The sequence below is a fragment of the Tachyglossus aculeatus genome, chromosome 22, assembly GCF_015852505.1.
Source record: "Tachyglossus aculeatus isolate mTacAcu1 chromosome 22, mTacAcu1.pri, whole genome shotgun sequence".
NCBI classification, from domain to species: Eukaryota; Metazoa; Chordata; class Mammalia; order Monotremata; family Tachyglossidae; genus Tachyglossus; species Tachyglossus aculeatus.
The window spans coordinates 31,624,788-31,639,196 of NC_052087.1; the positions used below are offsets into that span (position 1 = coordinate 31,624,788).

Sequence of the window (14,409 nt, forward strand, 5' to 3'; positions counted from 1 at the left end):
GCAAATCATCCAGGTGATTTGCTCAGTGAATGTTACAAATGCCAAATGGAGATCCCAGAAGATATGGGAATGCTGATTTCTGATTGCTCACAGAAGGCTGGGAATGAAAGTTGAACAGGATTTTAAGTCATTGCAGAAGCCAGAGTTCAGAATGGGTTAAACTCATGCTGAAGAGCATTAACATGCCATTTGTGTTCCTGTTTTCATGCTTGAAATGATGAGGGGAAACCAGAGTGCTATGACTGACTTCATTCTCCTGGGATTTTCCAACTTTCCCAAAATGCAGTTTCTTCTGTTTGTAGTGATTTTAATCATTTACTTGATTATCTTGGTAGGAAATATGGTCATTGTCTTCATCATCACCCTGGAACAGAGTCTTCACATTCCTATGTACTTATTCCTGAGGATCTTGTCCATCTCAGAAACTTGCTTCAGTGGAACGATCGTCCCTAAAATGCTTGTGATTCTTTCAACGGATCACAAAACCATTTCGTTTGCTGGCTGTGTGGTGCAAATGTATTTCATTCTATTCCTAGGGGTTACGGAATGCTTTCTCCTTTGTGCAATGGCTTATGATCGCTATGTGGCCATCTGTAATCCCCTGCATTACCCCGTACTCATGAGTAAAGCTGTTGTCACCAACCTCACAGCGGGTTCTGTAATTTCTGGGTCAGTTATTGCCATGATTCAAACCCCTTGGGTATTTAGCTTTCCGTTTTGTGGCCACAATGAAATTAACCACCTCTTCTGTGAAACTCCCCCGGTACTGGAGATTGTGTGTGGAGACACCTCCGTTTTTGAAATCTATGCCTGTGTAGGCACCATTTCAGTAGTTATGCTTCCTTTCCTGATGATACTTCTGTCCTACACTCGCATCCTCTATACTATTATGAAAATGTCATCGACAGCAGGGAGACAAAAAGCCTTCTCCACCTGTGCTTCTCATCTGACTTCTGTGACCCTATTCTATGGCCCAGGTAATCTCCTCTACTTGCAACCAAAGGCCAGTTACACTGCAGAGACCAAAGAATTGCTCTCTCTGGCATATACTCTGCTCACACCCCTCCTAAACCCTTTAATCTACAGTTTGAGAAGCAGTGAGATGAAAGGTGCACTGAAGAAAATATTGAGAAGAAAACTGTTTTCCCCAAAATTATAGACATTTTCATGGTTTGCCACAGAAAGTGTCTTTTTGCAGAATATGGGGGGTCTACTGTGAGGTAGAGATGGAGAGTTCAGTTGGCATTGTTTAGCCTTAAATGTGAATGGGTAAACATATGCTTCAGTCTATACTCAGTCTATATTTCATGCTGCTGCCTGGATCATCTTAGTGCAGAAACACTCTGGCCATGTTACTCCCTTCCTCAAAAATCTCCAGTGGCTCACCCTCAGCTTCAAGGCTGTCCATCACCTCTCCCTCTCCTACCGCATCTCCCTTCTCTCCTTCTCCAGCCCAGCATGCACACTCTGCCCCTCTGCCGCTAACCTCCTCACTGTCCCTCCTTCTCGCCTGTCCCACCGTTGACCCCCTGCCCACATCCTCCCCCTGGCCTGGAATGCCCTCCCTCCGCACATCCGCCAAGCTAGCTCTCTTCCTCCCTTCAAAGCCCTACTGAGAGCTCACCTCCTCCAAGAGGCCTTCCCAGACTGAGCCCCCTTTTTCCTCTCCTCCTCCCCATCCCCCCCCGCCCTACCTCCTTCCCCTCCCCACAGCACTTGTACATTTTTGTACAGATTTATTACTCTATTTATTTTACTTGTACATATTTACTATTCTATTTATTTTGTTAATGATGTGCATTTAGCTTTAATTCTATTTGTTCTGACGTCTTGACACCTGTCCACATGTTTTGTTTTGTTGTCTGTCTCCCCCTTCTAGACTGTTAGCCCATTGTTGTGTAGGTACCATCTGTATATGTTGCCAACTTGTACTTCCCAAGTGCTTTGTACAGTGCTCTGCACACAGTAAGTGCTCAATAAATATGATTGAATGAATGAATGAATGAAAATATGCAATTAATTCCACACTTTAAATTAAAACTTGGAACAAAGCTCTATAGGAACATTTTTTGGTAACATTGCTAGGTTTATTTTTACATTCCAATAGATGGAGGTGAAAAAGCTTGTTTAACCTTCCTGAATGAGGAATTATGATCTGGGAGTTGGAGCAGGAAGGAAAGGGTAGTGAACTTGAGTTAGAGATTAAAGCTGTCTGAAGCTTTTCCTGTCTTGGCAATCAGCAGACCCTCTTTGAAGTTTCTGTTAATCATCAGGCCATAATTAGCAGCCGTATTTGGTTTTAAGATCTAAGTACTACTCTCATCACTGATTTTCCATCCATCCCTCCCACCTCATCCAATCCTTCCCTGACTTCCCCTTAGACCTCAAGGCAGAAAGCCAGTCTTCAAAGATAGATTTGGGTTGCAGTGTGGCCTCAAGGAATCCACCCTGTCAATCCTGCTATTCTTATAATGCAGTAGGGCTTTCAAAGCTGGTCAGATTTTAAAGATGGGAGGGGCTTTCAGGATCCAGGTGCATATCCCTGGGGTTATTGCCTGGGGTATTCTGGGGGACCCCACTGATTCCCCCAATCCTTGGGTTGGGTTTGAATCCCCAGATCACCTGTATATACCAGCACCCCCAAATGTCCCCTCTCCATTTCTGCCATTACCTCATCTCTGATCCCCTGCCTCTTTTCCTCCCTAGGGACCAGGTTCTTGGCGGGGTGAACACCTGTACCATCAGAGACCCCTCACTTATGAAGGATTTTCTTTGTCTGGCTCCCTGTTCAAAAGACGAATCTTCTCCACCAGAGCTTGTGTGAGGGGCATTAAAGCACTCTCTACCACCTTGCAGCTCTGTCTCCAATAACTGTAGTTGAAAATGGAACCAAAATTCCATTTGGTCAATGCCTGGAAGAATTGCGCAGTTCTAATTCTCTTAGCTCTGGAGGGACAATTTGGGCTCCTAGTTACTTAAAAGAAATCAAATTCTTCCATGTTTACATATATGAATCTATACATAGACAAATATCTATGTCTATATATATATATATGTATCTTATGATAAAACAGTCCTATTTCAAACTCTTCAACACACAGAGGAGTGCACATATATGCATATACGGTATATGTGGAAAAGATTCATATATAGATATATTCACATGTATGTAAGTACATACATGTGAACGTGCATATATATGAATATTCTAAGTGCACATGTTCATGTGCACATGAACACATGCATATGCACATAAATGCATGTAAACATCCATGTATAGGACAATGAGCCATGTTCTCTTCTCCAGCCACTGAATGGAAGCAATGAAACCTCCTAGGATGAAAGTAGCGATTATCTTCCTTCTCCCACTTTGCCCCCAAATTATCTAATGACTGGGGAATTAGAGAGAAGCAACATGGCCTAGTGGAAAGAGCATGGGCCTGGGAGTTGGCGGTCATGGCCTCTCTCTACCCCAGCTCTGCCATAAATCTGCTATGTGATCTTGGGAAATTCACTTAACTTCTCTGTGCCTCAGTTACCTTATCTGTAAAATGAGGATCAAGATTGTGAGCCCCATGAGGGACACGGACCGTGTCCAACCTGATTAACCTTATCTCCACCCTAGCACTTAGAACAATGCTTGGCACGTAGTAAGCACTTGAAAAATACCACAATTATTATTATTATTATTACCCTCCAATCCCCATATTTACATAGCCACTGCCATTCAGTTAATCAGTTAATGGTAGTTATTGAGTTCTATTGGGAAGTGCAAGTCGGCAACATTTAGAGGCAGTCCCTACCCAACAACGGGCTCACAGTCTAGAAGGGGGAGGCAGAAAATAAAACAAAACAAGTAGACAGGTGTTAAAACCGTCAGAATAAATAGAATTATAGCCATATGCACATCATTAATAAAATAGAGTAGTAAATATGTACAAGTAAAATAAAGTGTCAAATAAGTACAAAATCATATACATTTACTTATATATAATAATAATCATAGGAAATAATGATGATAGTAATAATAAAATAGGAAATAATAATAATAATATTAATTGTATTTGTTAAGCACTTACTATGTCCCAGGCACTATATTAAGTGCTGGGGTGGATACAAGCAAATCAGGTTGGACACAGTCCCTGTCCACGGGGCTCACAGTCTCACTCCCCATTTTATATTGAAATAACTAAGGCCCAGAGAAGTGAAGTGACTTACCCAAGGTCAGACAGAAGACATAATTATAATAATAATAACAATGGCATTTGTTAAGTGCTAACTTTGTGCAAAACACTGTTCTAAGCACTGGGGTGTTACAAGGTAATCATGTTGTCCCATGTGGGGCTTACAGTCTTAATCCCCATTTTACAGATGAGGTAACTGAGGCTCAGAGAAGTTAAGTGACTTGCCCAAGGTCACACAGCAGACATGTGGGGGAGCCGGGGTTAGAACCCCTGGCCTTCTGAGTCCCAGGTCCATGCGCTATCCACTGGGTAAAGTAGGTGGGGGATAACTTTTCAATGGTTTCAAGCTAATGGTAAAGAATTTCTGTTTGATGTGGAGGTGGGTGGGCAACCACTGGATGTTCTTGAGGAGTAGAGAGACTTCTTTTAGAAAAGAAGGTTCTGGGCAGCAGAGAGAAGAAAGGACTGGAGCGGGTAGAGACAGGAGGCAGGGAGGTCAGCGATAAATCTTATGCAATAGTTAAGGTGGGATAAGATAAGTGCTTGGATCGGCATAGTGGCAATGTGGATGGGGAAGAAAGAACAGATTTTAGGAAGGTGGTGAAAGTAGAACAAACAGGATTTGGTGACAGGCTGAATATGTAGGTTGAACGAGAGAGGTAAGTGGAGCTCACTCCGTGGAAACTACCCTCTCAAAGGTCACCAATGACCTTGGCCTAGGGGTAGAGAGTCCAAAGGGTGCATGGGAATGGACAGGAAAATTTAAGGCCAGGGAGTGTTTCCAGGTTACTTAGGGCCCCGGGAACTCAAAATTTGTGGGCCCTGACATTCAGCCCATAGAAGGGACAAAACAGAAATCTACCTTTTTCTACCCAAGTCCTACCTTTCCCATCACTGTAGTTTTGATGATACCATCATCCTTCCTGTCTTCCAAGCCCTTAACCTTGGTGTTGTCCTTAATTCATCTCTCTAATTCAACCCACACATTCAATAACTAAAATCCACCCTTTCCTCTCCATCCAAGGTGCTACTATGTACCCCTTCTATCATCTTCACTCAAGGCCCCCTTCCCTGGTATATAAACCTGTTCATGGCATTCTTCACCTCCTTATTTCGCAGGCTATAGATCATGGGATTCAACATGGGGATCACCGCTGTATAGAACACAGAGGTCACTTTGTCCGAGTCCAGGGAGTAGCTGGAACTCGGCCGCACATACATGAAGACCGTGGTCCCGTAGAAGATGGTCACGGCTGCCAGGTGGGAGGTGCAGGTGGAAAAAGCTTTGTGCCTCCCTTCAGCAGAGCCAATCCTCAAAATGGTGGCGAGGATGTATATATAAGAGAGGAGGATTTCTACAGATGTGAACACCCCCAGGAAGATAGCAAACAGGAGAAGTACGGTCTCGTTGACGTGGGTGTCAGAGCAGGACAGTTCCAGCAGGGGAGGAAGGTCACAGAAAAAGTGGTTGATGACATTGGAGGCACAGAAGGATAGACAGAATGTCAGGATGGTCTGGGTGGTTGCATTCACAAAACCCATGAGGTAACATCCAATCACTAGCTGGCCACAGATTTTGGGCGACATGGTAACCGCATAGAGCAGCGGGTTACAGATCGCGACATAACGGTCATAAGCCATCGCTGCCAAAAGGTAGCATTCTGTGCTTGCAGAGATGACAAAAAAATACATCTGGGTAGCACAGCTGCTGAAGGAAATCGATTTATCCTTCCTTAAAAAGTCTGATAGCATGTGTGGAGTGACAGCGGAGGAATAACCAAGATCAACCAGAGACAGATGACTGATAAAAAAATACATGGGAGAACGAAGTCGAGGGTCTACCCAGATTAACAGGATCATTCCAAGATTCCCCACTAATGTTACAAGATACATCCCCAAAAATGTCATGAAACATGCAATCTTCATCCATGTATTATCAGTCAGGCCCATGAGGATGAACTCTGCAACTGAGGTATGGTTTCCACCAAACATCTCACTTCCAGGACTCTTGCTCAAGGTAGTTCTAAAGTAGAAACAGATTAAGAGATGGAAACTAAATACGGAGAAGTCAATCACTTTGCCCCTTCTTCCCTTACCTCATTCGTCTCCTATTACAGCCCAGACTAAACACTCCATTCCTTTAGCACTACTAACTCACTGTGCCCCGATCTCACCTATTTTGCTGTCTACCTCTTTCCTACGTCCTCCCCTTTCCTTCCATATATGCCAGATCACCATTCTCCCCACCCTCAAGGACTCAGTAAGGTCACATCTCCTCCAAGAAACCTTCCCTAATTAAGCCCTTTTCCCCTCTCCCTTCTGCATCGTCTGTGCACTTGGATCGGTGACCTCTGGACATTTGATATTCACTACATCCTCAACCCCGCAGCAGTTATGTACATATCTATGAATTCTATATTATAAATTATTTGCAATAATACCCGTCTCCCTCTATAGACGATAAACTCATTGTGCATAGAAAATGTATCTAGCAACTCTGTTGTATTGTACTCTCCCAATGCTTAATACAGTTTGCTGCGCATAATAAGCGCTCAATAAATACCACTGATGATGAAGACGATGATAATGATAAGTCAAACACGGGAAATGGGCTCACAACCCTGTCTACATTGGTGTCACACCGTAGATCACCGGCACGTGTCGCCTCCACTCCCAGCCAGAAATTCTTTCCTTCTGCAAAACTCCCTGTGTTGGTTATTGAAAGCGGCATATCACAATCGATAATTCTTAGATAAAGCTACTTTTTCTACTCATCCAGGTTTCACTCCCGAGTCCCCTCTCATTATATAGCATCCTTCACCCTTTTTAAAAATTGAAAATAAACATCCTGGCCTGGTAGATAGAGCATGGGCCTGGGATTCAGAAGGACTTGGGTTCTCATCCTGGCTCTGCCACTTGTCTGTTGTGTGATCTTGGGCAAGTCACTCAATTTCTCTGAGCCTCAGTTACCTCATTTGTAAAATGGGGATTAAGGCTGTGAGCCCCATGTGGGACATGGACTGTGTCCAACCTGATTAGCTTGTATAATAATAATAATAATAACAATAATGGTATTTGTTAAGCGCTTACCATGTGCGAAGCACTGTTCTAAGCACTGCGGAGGTTACAAGGTGATCAGGTTGTCCCACGGGGGACTCACAGCCTTAACCCCCATTTTACAGATGAGGTAACTGAGGCACAGAGAAGTTAAGTGATTTGCCCAAAGTCACACAGCTGACAAGTGGCAGGGCTGGGATTTGAACCCATGACCAATGACTCCAAAGCCCGGGCTCTTTCCGTGGAGTCACGCTGCTTCCCAGAGCTTAGTATACTGTCTGGCACGTAATAAGCTCTTAACAAATACCACATTTTTTTTAAAAGCCTTCTCCATGGGCAGGCTCTCAGACCCCAGGGAGCTGTAGGGTCATTTTTCTACGGAAGGCTTCAATCCATGTTTCTCTGCTCCTCAAGAACCTCCAGTTGTTGCCCTTCCTCTAAGGTGTCCAACATGAACCCTTGCTATTGACTATAAAGCATTCAACCACCTTGCTTACTGCATGCCTACCAGCTCTATTATACTGTACTCTCTCAAGCACTGTGTACAGTGCTCTGCATTCAGTAAGCACTCAATAAATATAACTGATTGATTGTACGTGGGGTACGATGGAAGATGGGCATGGAGGGGTATGAAAGATAGCTCTTCATAGACCAGACTGACTCACTAAGACTTTGAACGCACCCCCTCTTTACATTCCATGCCCTCAGGGAGAGCAGGGATGGGGTGGGGCTCAGTTTGGTGAGGGTGGGTGTGGGTGAGCAGGTAAGTCTCAGTTGGGAGCACATTTAGGAGGATGGAACACTCCAATTCCCTAAACCCCTTCTCTCCATCCCCACTGCTTCAGTCACCTAATCCATCCTGCCCAGTTTTGGGGAACTGGAGAACCTTCCCTTGGGGAGCTTCGTTGGCAAGAATAATGTAAAAAAAATGTAGGGCTGAGATAGGTTAGAACAGAAAAGGGTGAAAAGAGTCAGGAGAAAGGGGAAGAGCAAGATGATGCAAAGTAAAAAGCAACCCTACTGGAGAATTATCGCCTAGGAAATAGACAGTTGATGACTGCAGACTTCTTGCTGGGAATAGAAGTATTATCCTCAGGTCTCTGCCAGTGACATGCTTCGGGTTGGACATATCTTATTCTTGTAGTTATCCATTCTCACTATTACTACTATTTCCTTGATAGCAACTCTGGTTATACGAGGAAAAATGAGGCCAATATGTCAGGCAACTCATACATACGTTCTTGATCAAAGTCTCACTCAAACATACCTCCAACTCACGAGTGTTCACCAACAGCACCGGCAGCACACAGGCCCCTGGATATTCTGGTGGGCATTGACCTAGCATAGGTGTTACTTCAAATCTTCTTGGAAGATTACAAGAGACTTTACTGAAATGTGAAAAAGATCTATTGCATCCTGGACAATTCCTGAATGACTGAATTTGGTGCGGTGGCTTGGAAATTATTGCACAGTGGCTACCACTTAAAAGAGTGTCACACTATGGATTTATGCATGGTAAAGGAGTAATCAGGTAAAGTAAGAGCTAGCTTCCCAAGCTCATACCCAGAACATCTATTGTACCATAAAGATCTTCTAAAACCAAAAAAACAGGAAAGGGGAGGGTCCCTGCAAGCTGGACTCAAAGCAGTCAAGCAGTTTTTGTTTTTTTTAATGGTATCTGTTAAGTGCTTACTGTGAGCCAGGCACGTTATTAAGCACTGGTGTGGATTCATTCAATTGTATTTGTTGAGTGCTTATGGTGTGCACAGCACTGTAGTAAGCACTTATACAAGCTAATCAGGTTGGACACAGTCCACGTCTCACATCTTACAGTCATAATCCCCATTTTACAAATGAGGTAACTGAGGCACAGAGAAGTTAAGTGGCTTGACCAAGGTCACACAATAGGTAAGTGGCAGAGCCAGGAGGAGAATGTACATTACTCTGACTCCAAGGCTCATGCTCTACTAGGCCATGCTGCTTCTCCTCAGCACTTAAGACCGGGGAGAAGTGTCCCCAAAAGAAGGGTCACCATTAGTATTTCCACTCCCTCCCTCCTATGCCCCTGCACCAATTTATTCCACAAGTTCCCGTCTCCTGCTGGCACTTTCCTTTAGGAAGTGCTATCCCACTGGGGTTAGAGACAGGCAGACTCAAAGCAGGTGGCGACTGAATTTTCCTTTTAGCTCGAATCTGATGGTCCAAGATGAATTAATGCCCTGTAGAACTATGACCTTCAAATATGTAGACTTTTCAAATATCTAGCAGCGGCTATGTTCCAAAGACACTGGATTAATAGATCACTATCAATCATTGATTCATTTTTTTCTACACTAGTCAGTGAGCTCTGAATGGGGAAAATATTCCCCTTTCCTGGAAAAAATACAAATAAATAACTGAGGCTTCTATCACTGTGAGCCTGGGAGTCAGAGGACCTGGGTTCTAATCCCAGCTCAGCCACGAGTCTGCTAGGTGACCTTAGACAAGTCACTTCATTTCTCTGGGCCTCAGTTGCCTCCTCTGTAAAATGGGGATTAACTACTGCTCTCAATTTAGACTGTGAGCCCAATGAGGCACAGGGATTGTATCTGATCTGATTATCTTGTATCTACCTCAAGGCTTAATACGGTCCTCGGCACATAGTAAATACTTAACACATAGCATCATTATTATCCTAACTCTCGGGTCTAGACAGAGAATAGTTTTCCATCCTATGCAATTGATTACCTGCAGATGAAAATAGAAAGAAAGCTCTTCCCTCCGTGGCTCCCAGATTCTTGTTCTGAAGAGGTAGGAGTGATTATATTGGTTTTGAGGAACACAGGGACCCAATCCCTTGAGATTTTGAGAACATATCTGATAGTCCCCAGTAGCTATTAGGCAGATGGGTGGTAGGGCTTAATTGTTCAATGCTCAGTCCACAGAATATGAACCTATAGTCAGGAATCCAGGTCCTTTAAATATAAACAAAGAGAAGTGGTTGCTTCATGGAGTTTGGGGAGCTATTTCATAAACTAGTGCAGTCTGCCCCACCAAACCTTTTTTCCCACTTAACCCAGCCCCAGACAATAAAATGCAACCTGTTGGAAAGCTCTCTCTGAATTCAAATAGGAATAATAATTGTGGCATTTGTTAAGTGATTACTATTCGCCAGACATTGTTCTAAGTGCTAGAGTGGTTACAAGTAAATTGGGTTGGGCACAGTCCCTGTCCCACCTGGGGCTAACATTCTTAACCCCCATTTTACATATAAGGTAGCTGAGGCACAAAGATGTCAAGTGACTTGCCCAAGGTCACACAGCAGATAAATTGTAGAGCCAGGATTGGAACCCAGGTCCTTCTGAATCCCAGGCTCATGCTCTATCCACTAGGCCATGCTGCTTCTCTGCAAGGAAAGGGAGAACTATGGCTTTAGAAAAAGCACGTGCTCATGTTCTTTCAAACCAGGGAGAAAAAAAGAAATAGAGATGTATTGGGAGATCAATCAATCAATCAAATTTATGGAGCACTTACTGTGTCCAGAGCACTGTACTAAGTGCTTGGGAGAGTACGGTACAATAGAGTGGGTAGACACGTTCCTGTCCATAAGGAGTTTACAGTCTAGAAGGAGGTGGGAGAGGCGGGGAGTATTGGAAAATATTTTTTAGCCTTATGAAAATTGAACACTACTAGTAAAGCATATTTAATGTATTCAGTAACCAAATAATATTTAGGGCATTTGTTCAACACTTACTCTATGCCAAGAATCATACTAGACTCTGTGGTAAATACAAGATCATCAGTTCAGACACAGACCCTTTTCCCACCTTGGACTCATAATCTAAGAGGTAGTGAAAACAGGTATTGAACCCTGTTTTACAGATGAGGAAATTTAGGCACAGGGAAATATTTGCCCAAGTTCACTCAACAGAAAGGTGGCAAGAGTAGGGATTAGAATTTAATCTACTGGTTTCTAGGTGTGTACTGTTTCCCATAGGCCATACTTCTTATTGGGTGTGTCCGCAGGCCTAATATGTGGAAATTTGGGCTAAAACTTGTTCTGGGCTGGATTAGGGGGGCTGGGTGATCTGTTCCTTATCCTCAATGATATTTATTGAGTGCTTAATGTGTGCTGAGCACTATACTAAGCACTTGGGAGAGTACAATACAACAGAGTTGATAGTCAGGTTCCCTGCCCACAACAAGCTCACATGGTGTGGAATTGAGCAATCTGTGCAGGAAGGAGAACAGGCATTTATTCCTCATTTTACAGATGAGAAAAGTGAGGCATGGATAAGCAACCAAAATCACTCAGGAGGCAAGTGGCAGAGCTGCAATTAGAATACAAGTCCTGTGATTTCCAGGCCTCTGCCTTTACCGCTGGGCCACACTACAATATGAGTCTTGTTAAGCATCAAATTTTCTTTTAACCTTTCCTTTCAGAGGTCCTTGAGACAGTCATCCAAATCCAATCAGTCAGTCAAAAAAGCACTTACTATTTAAGCACTTACTATTTAAGCACTTACTGTTAAGCACTTACTATTGCAAAGCACTGTTCTAAGCACTGGGGTGTTACAAGGTGATCATGTTGTCCCATGTGGGGCTTACAGTCTTAATGCCCATTTTACAGATGAAGTAACTGAGGCTCAGAGAAGTTAAGTGACTTGCCCAAGGTCACACAGCAGACATGTGGGGGAGCTGGGATTAGAACCCCTGACCTTCTGAGTCCCAGGTCAATGCACTATCCACTGGGCAAGGTAGGTGGGGGAGAACTTTTTGAATGGTTTCAAGCTATTGGTAAAGAATTTCTGTTTGATGTGGAGGTGGATGGGCAACCACTGGATGTTCTTGAGGAGTAGAGAGACTTCTTTTAGAAAAGAAGGTTCTGGGCAGCAGAGTGAAGAAAGGACTGGAGCAGGGAGAGACAGGAGGCAGAGAGGTCAGTGATAAATCTTATGCAATAGTCAAGGTGGGATAAGATAAGTGCTTGGATCGGCATAGTGGCAGTGTGGATGGGAGGAAAGAACAGATTTTAAGAAGGTGGTGAAAGTAGAACAAACAGGATTTGGTGACAGGCTGAATATGTAGGTTGAACGAGAGAGGTAAGTGGAGCTCACTCCACAGAAACTACCCTCTCAAAGGTCATCAGTGACCTTGGCCTAGGGGTAGAGAGTCCAAAGGGTGCATGGGAATGGACAGGAAGATTCAAGGCCAGGGAGTGTTTCCAGGTTACTTAGGGCCCCGGGAACTCAAAATTTGTGGGCCCTGACATTCAGCCCATAGAAAGGACAAAACGGAACTCTACCTTTTTCTACCCTAGTCCTATCAATCAATCAATCAATCAATCAATCGTATTTATTGAGCGCTTACTATGTGCAGAGCACTGTACCAAGTCCTATCTTCCCCATGACTTTCCCATCACCGTAGTTGAGATGACACCACCATCCTTTCTGTCTTCCAAGCGCTTAACCTTGGTGTTGTCCTTAATTCATCTCTCTCATTCAACCCACACATTCAAACAATCCCTTTGGTTCCATCTTTTCGATGTAACTAAAATCCACTCTTTCCTTTCCATCCAAGGTGCTACTACATACCCCTCCAATCGAAAGGATTCTTCACTTAAGGCCCCCTTCCCTGGTATATAAACCTGTTCATGGCATTCTTCACCTCCTTATTTCGCAGGCTATAGATCATGGGATTCAACATGGGGATCACCGCTGTATAGAACACAGAGGTCACTTTGTCCGAGTCCAGGGAGTAGCTGGAACTCGGCCGCACATACATGAAGACCGTGGTCCCGTAGAAGATGGTCACGGCTGCCAGGTGGGAGGTGCAGGTGGAAAAAGCTTTGTGCCTCCCTTCGGCAGAGCCAATCCTCAAAATGGTGGCGAGGATGTATATATAAGAGAGGAGGATTTCTACAGATGTGAACACCCCCAGGAAGATAGCAAACAGGAGAAGCACAGTCTCATTGACGTGGGTGTCGGAGCAGGACAGTTCCAGCAGGGGAGGGAGGTCACAGAAAAAATGGTTGATTACATTGGAGGCACAGAAGGATAGACGGAATGTCAGGATGGTCTGGGTGGTTGCAGTCACAAAACCCACGAGGTAGCATCCAATCACCAGCTGGGCACAGATTTTGGGCGACATGGTAACCGCATAGAGCAGCGGGTTGCAGATCGCGACATAACGGTCATAAGCCATCGCTGCCAAAAGGTAGCATTCTGTGCTAGCGAAGATGACAAAAAAATACATCTGAGTAGCACAGCTGCTGAAAGAAATTGATTTACCCTTCCCTACGAAGTCTGATAGCATGTGTGGAGTGACAGCAGAGGAATAACCAAGATCAACCAGAGACAGATGACTGATAAAAAAATACATGGGAGAACGAAGTCGAGGGTCTACCCAGATTAACAGGATCATTCCAAGATTCCCCACTAATGTTACAAGATACATCCCCAAAAATGTCATGAAACATGCAATCTTCATCCATGTATTATCAGTCAGGCCCATGAGGATGAACTCTGCAACTGAGGTATGGTTTCCACCAAACATCTCACCTCCAGGTCTCATGCTCAAGGTAGTTCTAAAGTAGAAACAGATTAAGAGATGGAAACTAAATATGGAGAAGTCAATCACTTTGCCCCTTCTTCCCTTACCTCATTCGTCTCCTATTACAGCCCAGACTAAACACTCCATTCCTTTAGCACTACTAACTCACTGTGCACCGATCTCACCTATTTTGCTGTCTACCTCTTTTTTACGTCCTCCCCTTTCCTTCCATATACACCAGATCACCATTCTCCCCACCTTCAAGGACTCAGTAAGGTCACATCTCCTCCAAGAAACCTTCCCTAATTAAGCCCTCTTTTTCCCTGTCCCTTCTGCATCGTCTGTGCACTTGGATCGGTGACCTCTGGACATTTGATATTCACTACACCCTCAACCCCGCAGCAGTTATGTACATATCTATGAATTCTATATTATAAATTATTTGCAGTAATGCCTGTCTCCCTCTATAGACTGTAAACTCATTGTGAGTAGGAAATGTATCTAGCAACTCTGTTGTATTGTACTCTCCCAAGTGCTTAATACGGTTTGCTGCACATAGTAAGCGCTCAATAAATACCACTGATGATGAAGACGATGATAATGATGTCAAACACGGGAAATGGGCTCACAACCCTGT

General features: G+C 44.0%; 3 protein-coding genes across 3 annotated transcripts; 1 reads left to right on the forward strand and 2 right to left on the reverse strand.

The window, feature by feature from the left end:
• Positions 1-214: 214 nt before the first annotated feature.
• LOC119944031 (olfactory receptor 10A3-like) lies at positions 215-1,159 on the forward strand. The gene has a single exon (XM_038765258.1). The coding sequence runs from the start codon at positions 215-217 to the stop codon at positions 1,157-1,159; it is 945 nt and encodes a 314-aa protein (XP_038621186.1).
• A 1,597-nt stretch (positions 1,160-2,756) lies between these two features.
• LOC119944032 (olfactory receptor 1019-like) lies at positions 2,757-6,176 on the reverse strand. The gene is made up of 2 exons (XM_038765260.1): positions 5,269-6,176; positions 2,757-2,871 (listed from the first exon to the last, which is right to left on the reverse strand). The coding sequence occupies exons 1-2, from the start codon at positions 6,174-6,176 to the stop codon at positions 2,757-2,759; spliced, it is 1,023 nt and encodes a 340-aa protein (XP_038621188.1).
• A 6,663-nt stretch (positions 6,177-12,839) lies between these two features.
• LOC119944033 (olfactory receptor 1019-like) lies at positions 12,840-13,793 on the reverse strand. The gene has a single exon (XM_038765261.1). It carries the CDS (start codon positions 13,791-13,793, stop codon positions 12,840-12,842), a length of 954 nt encoding a protein of 317 aa, XP_038621189.1.
• Between the last annotated feature and the right edge of the window lie 616 nt (positions 13,794-14,409).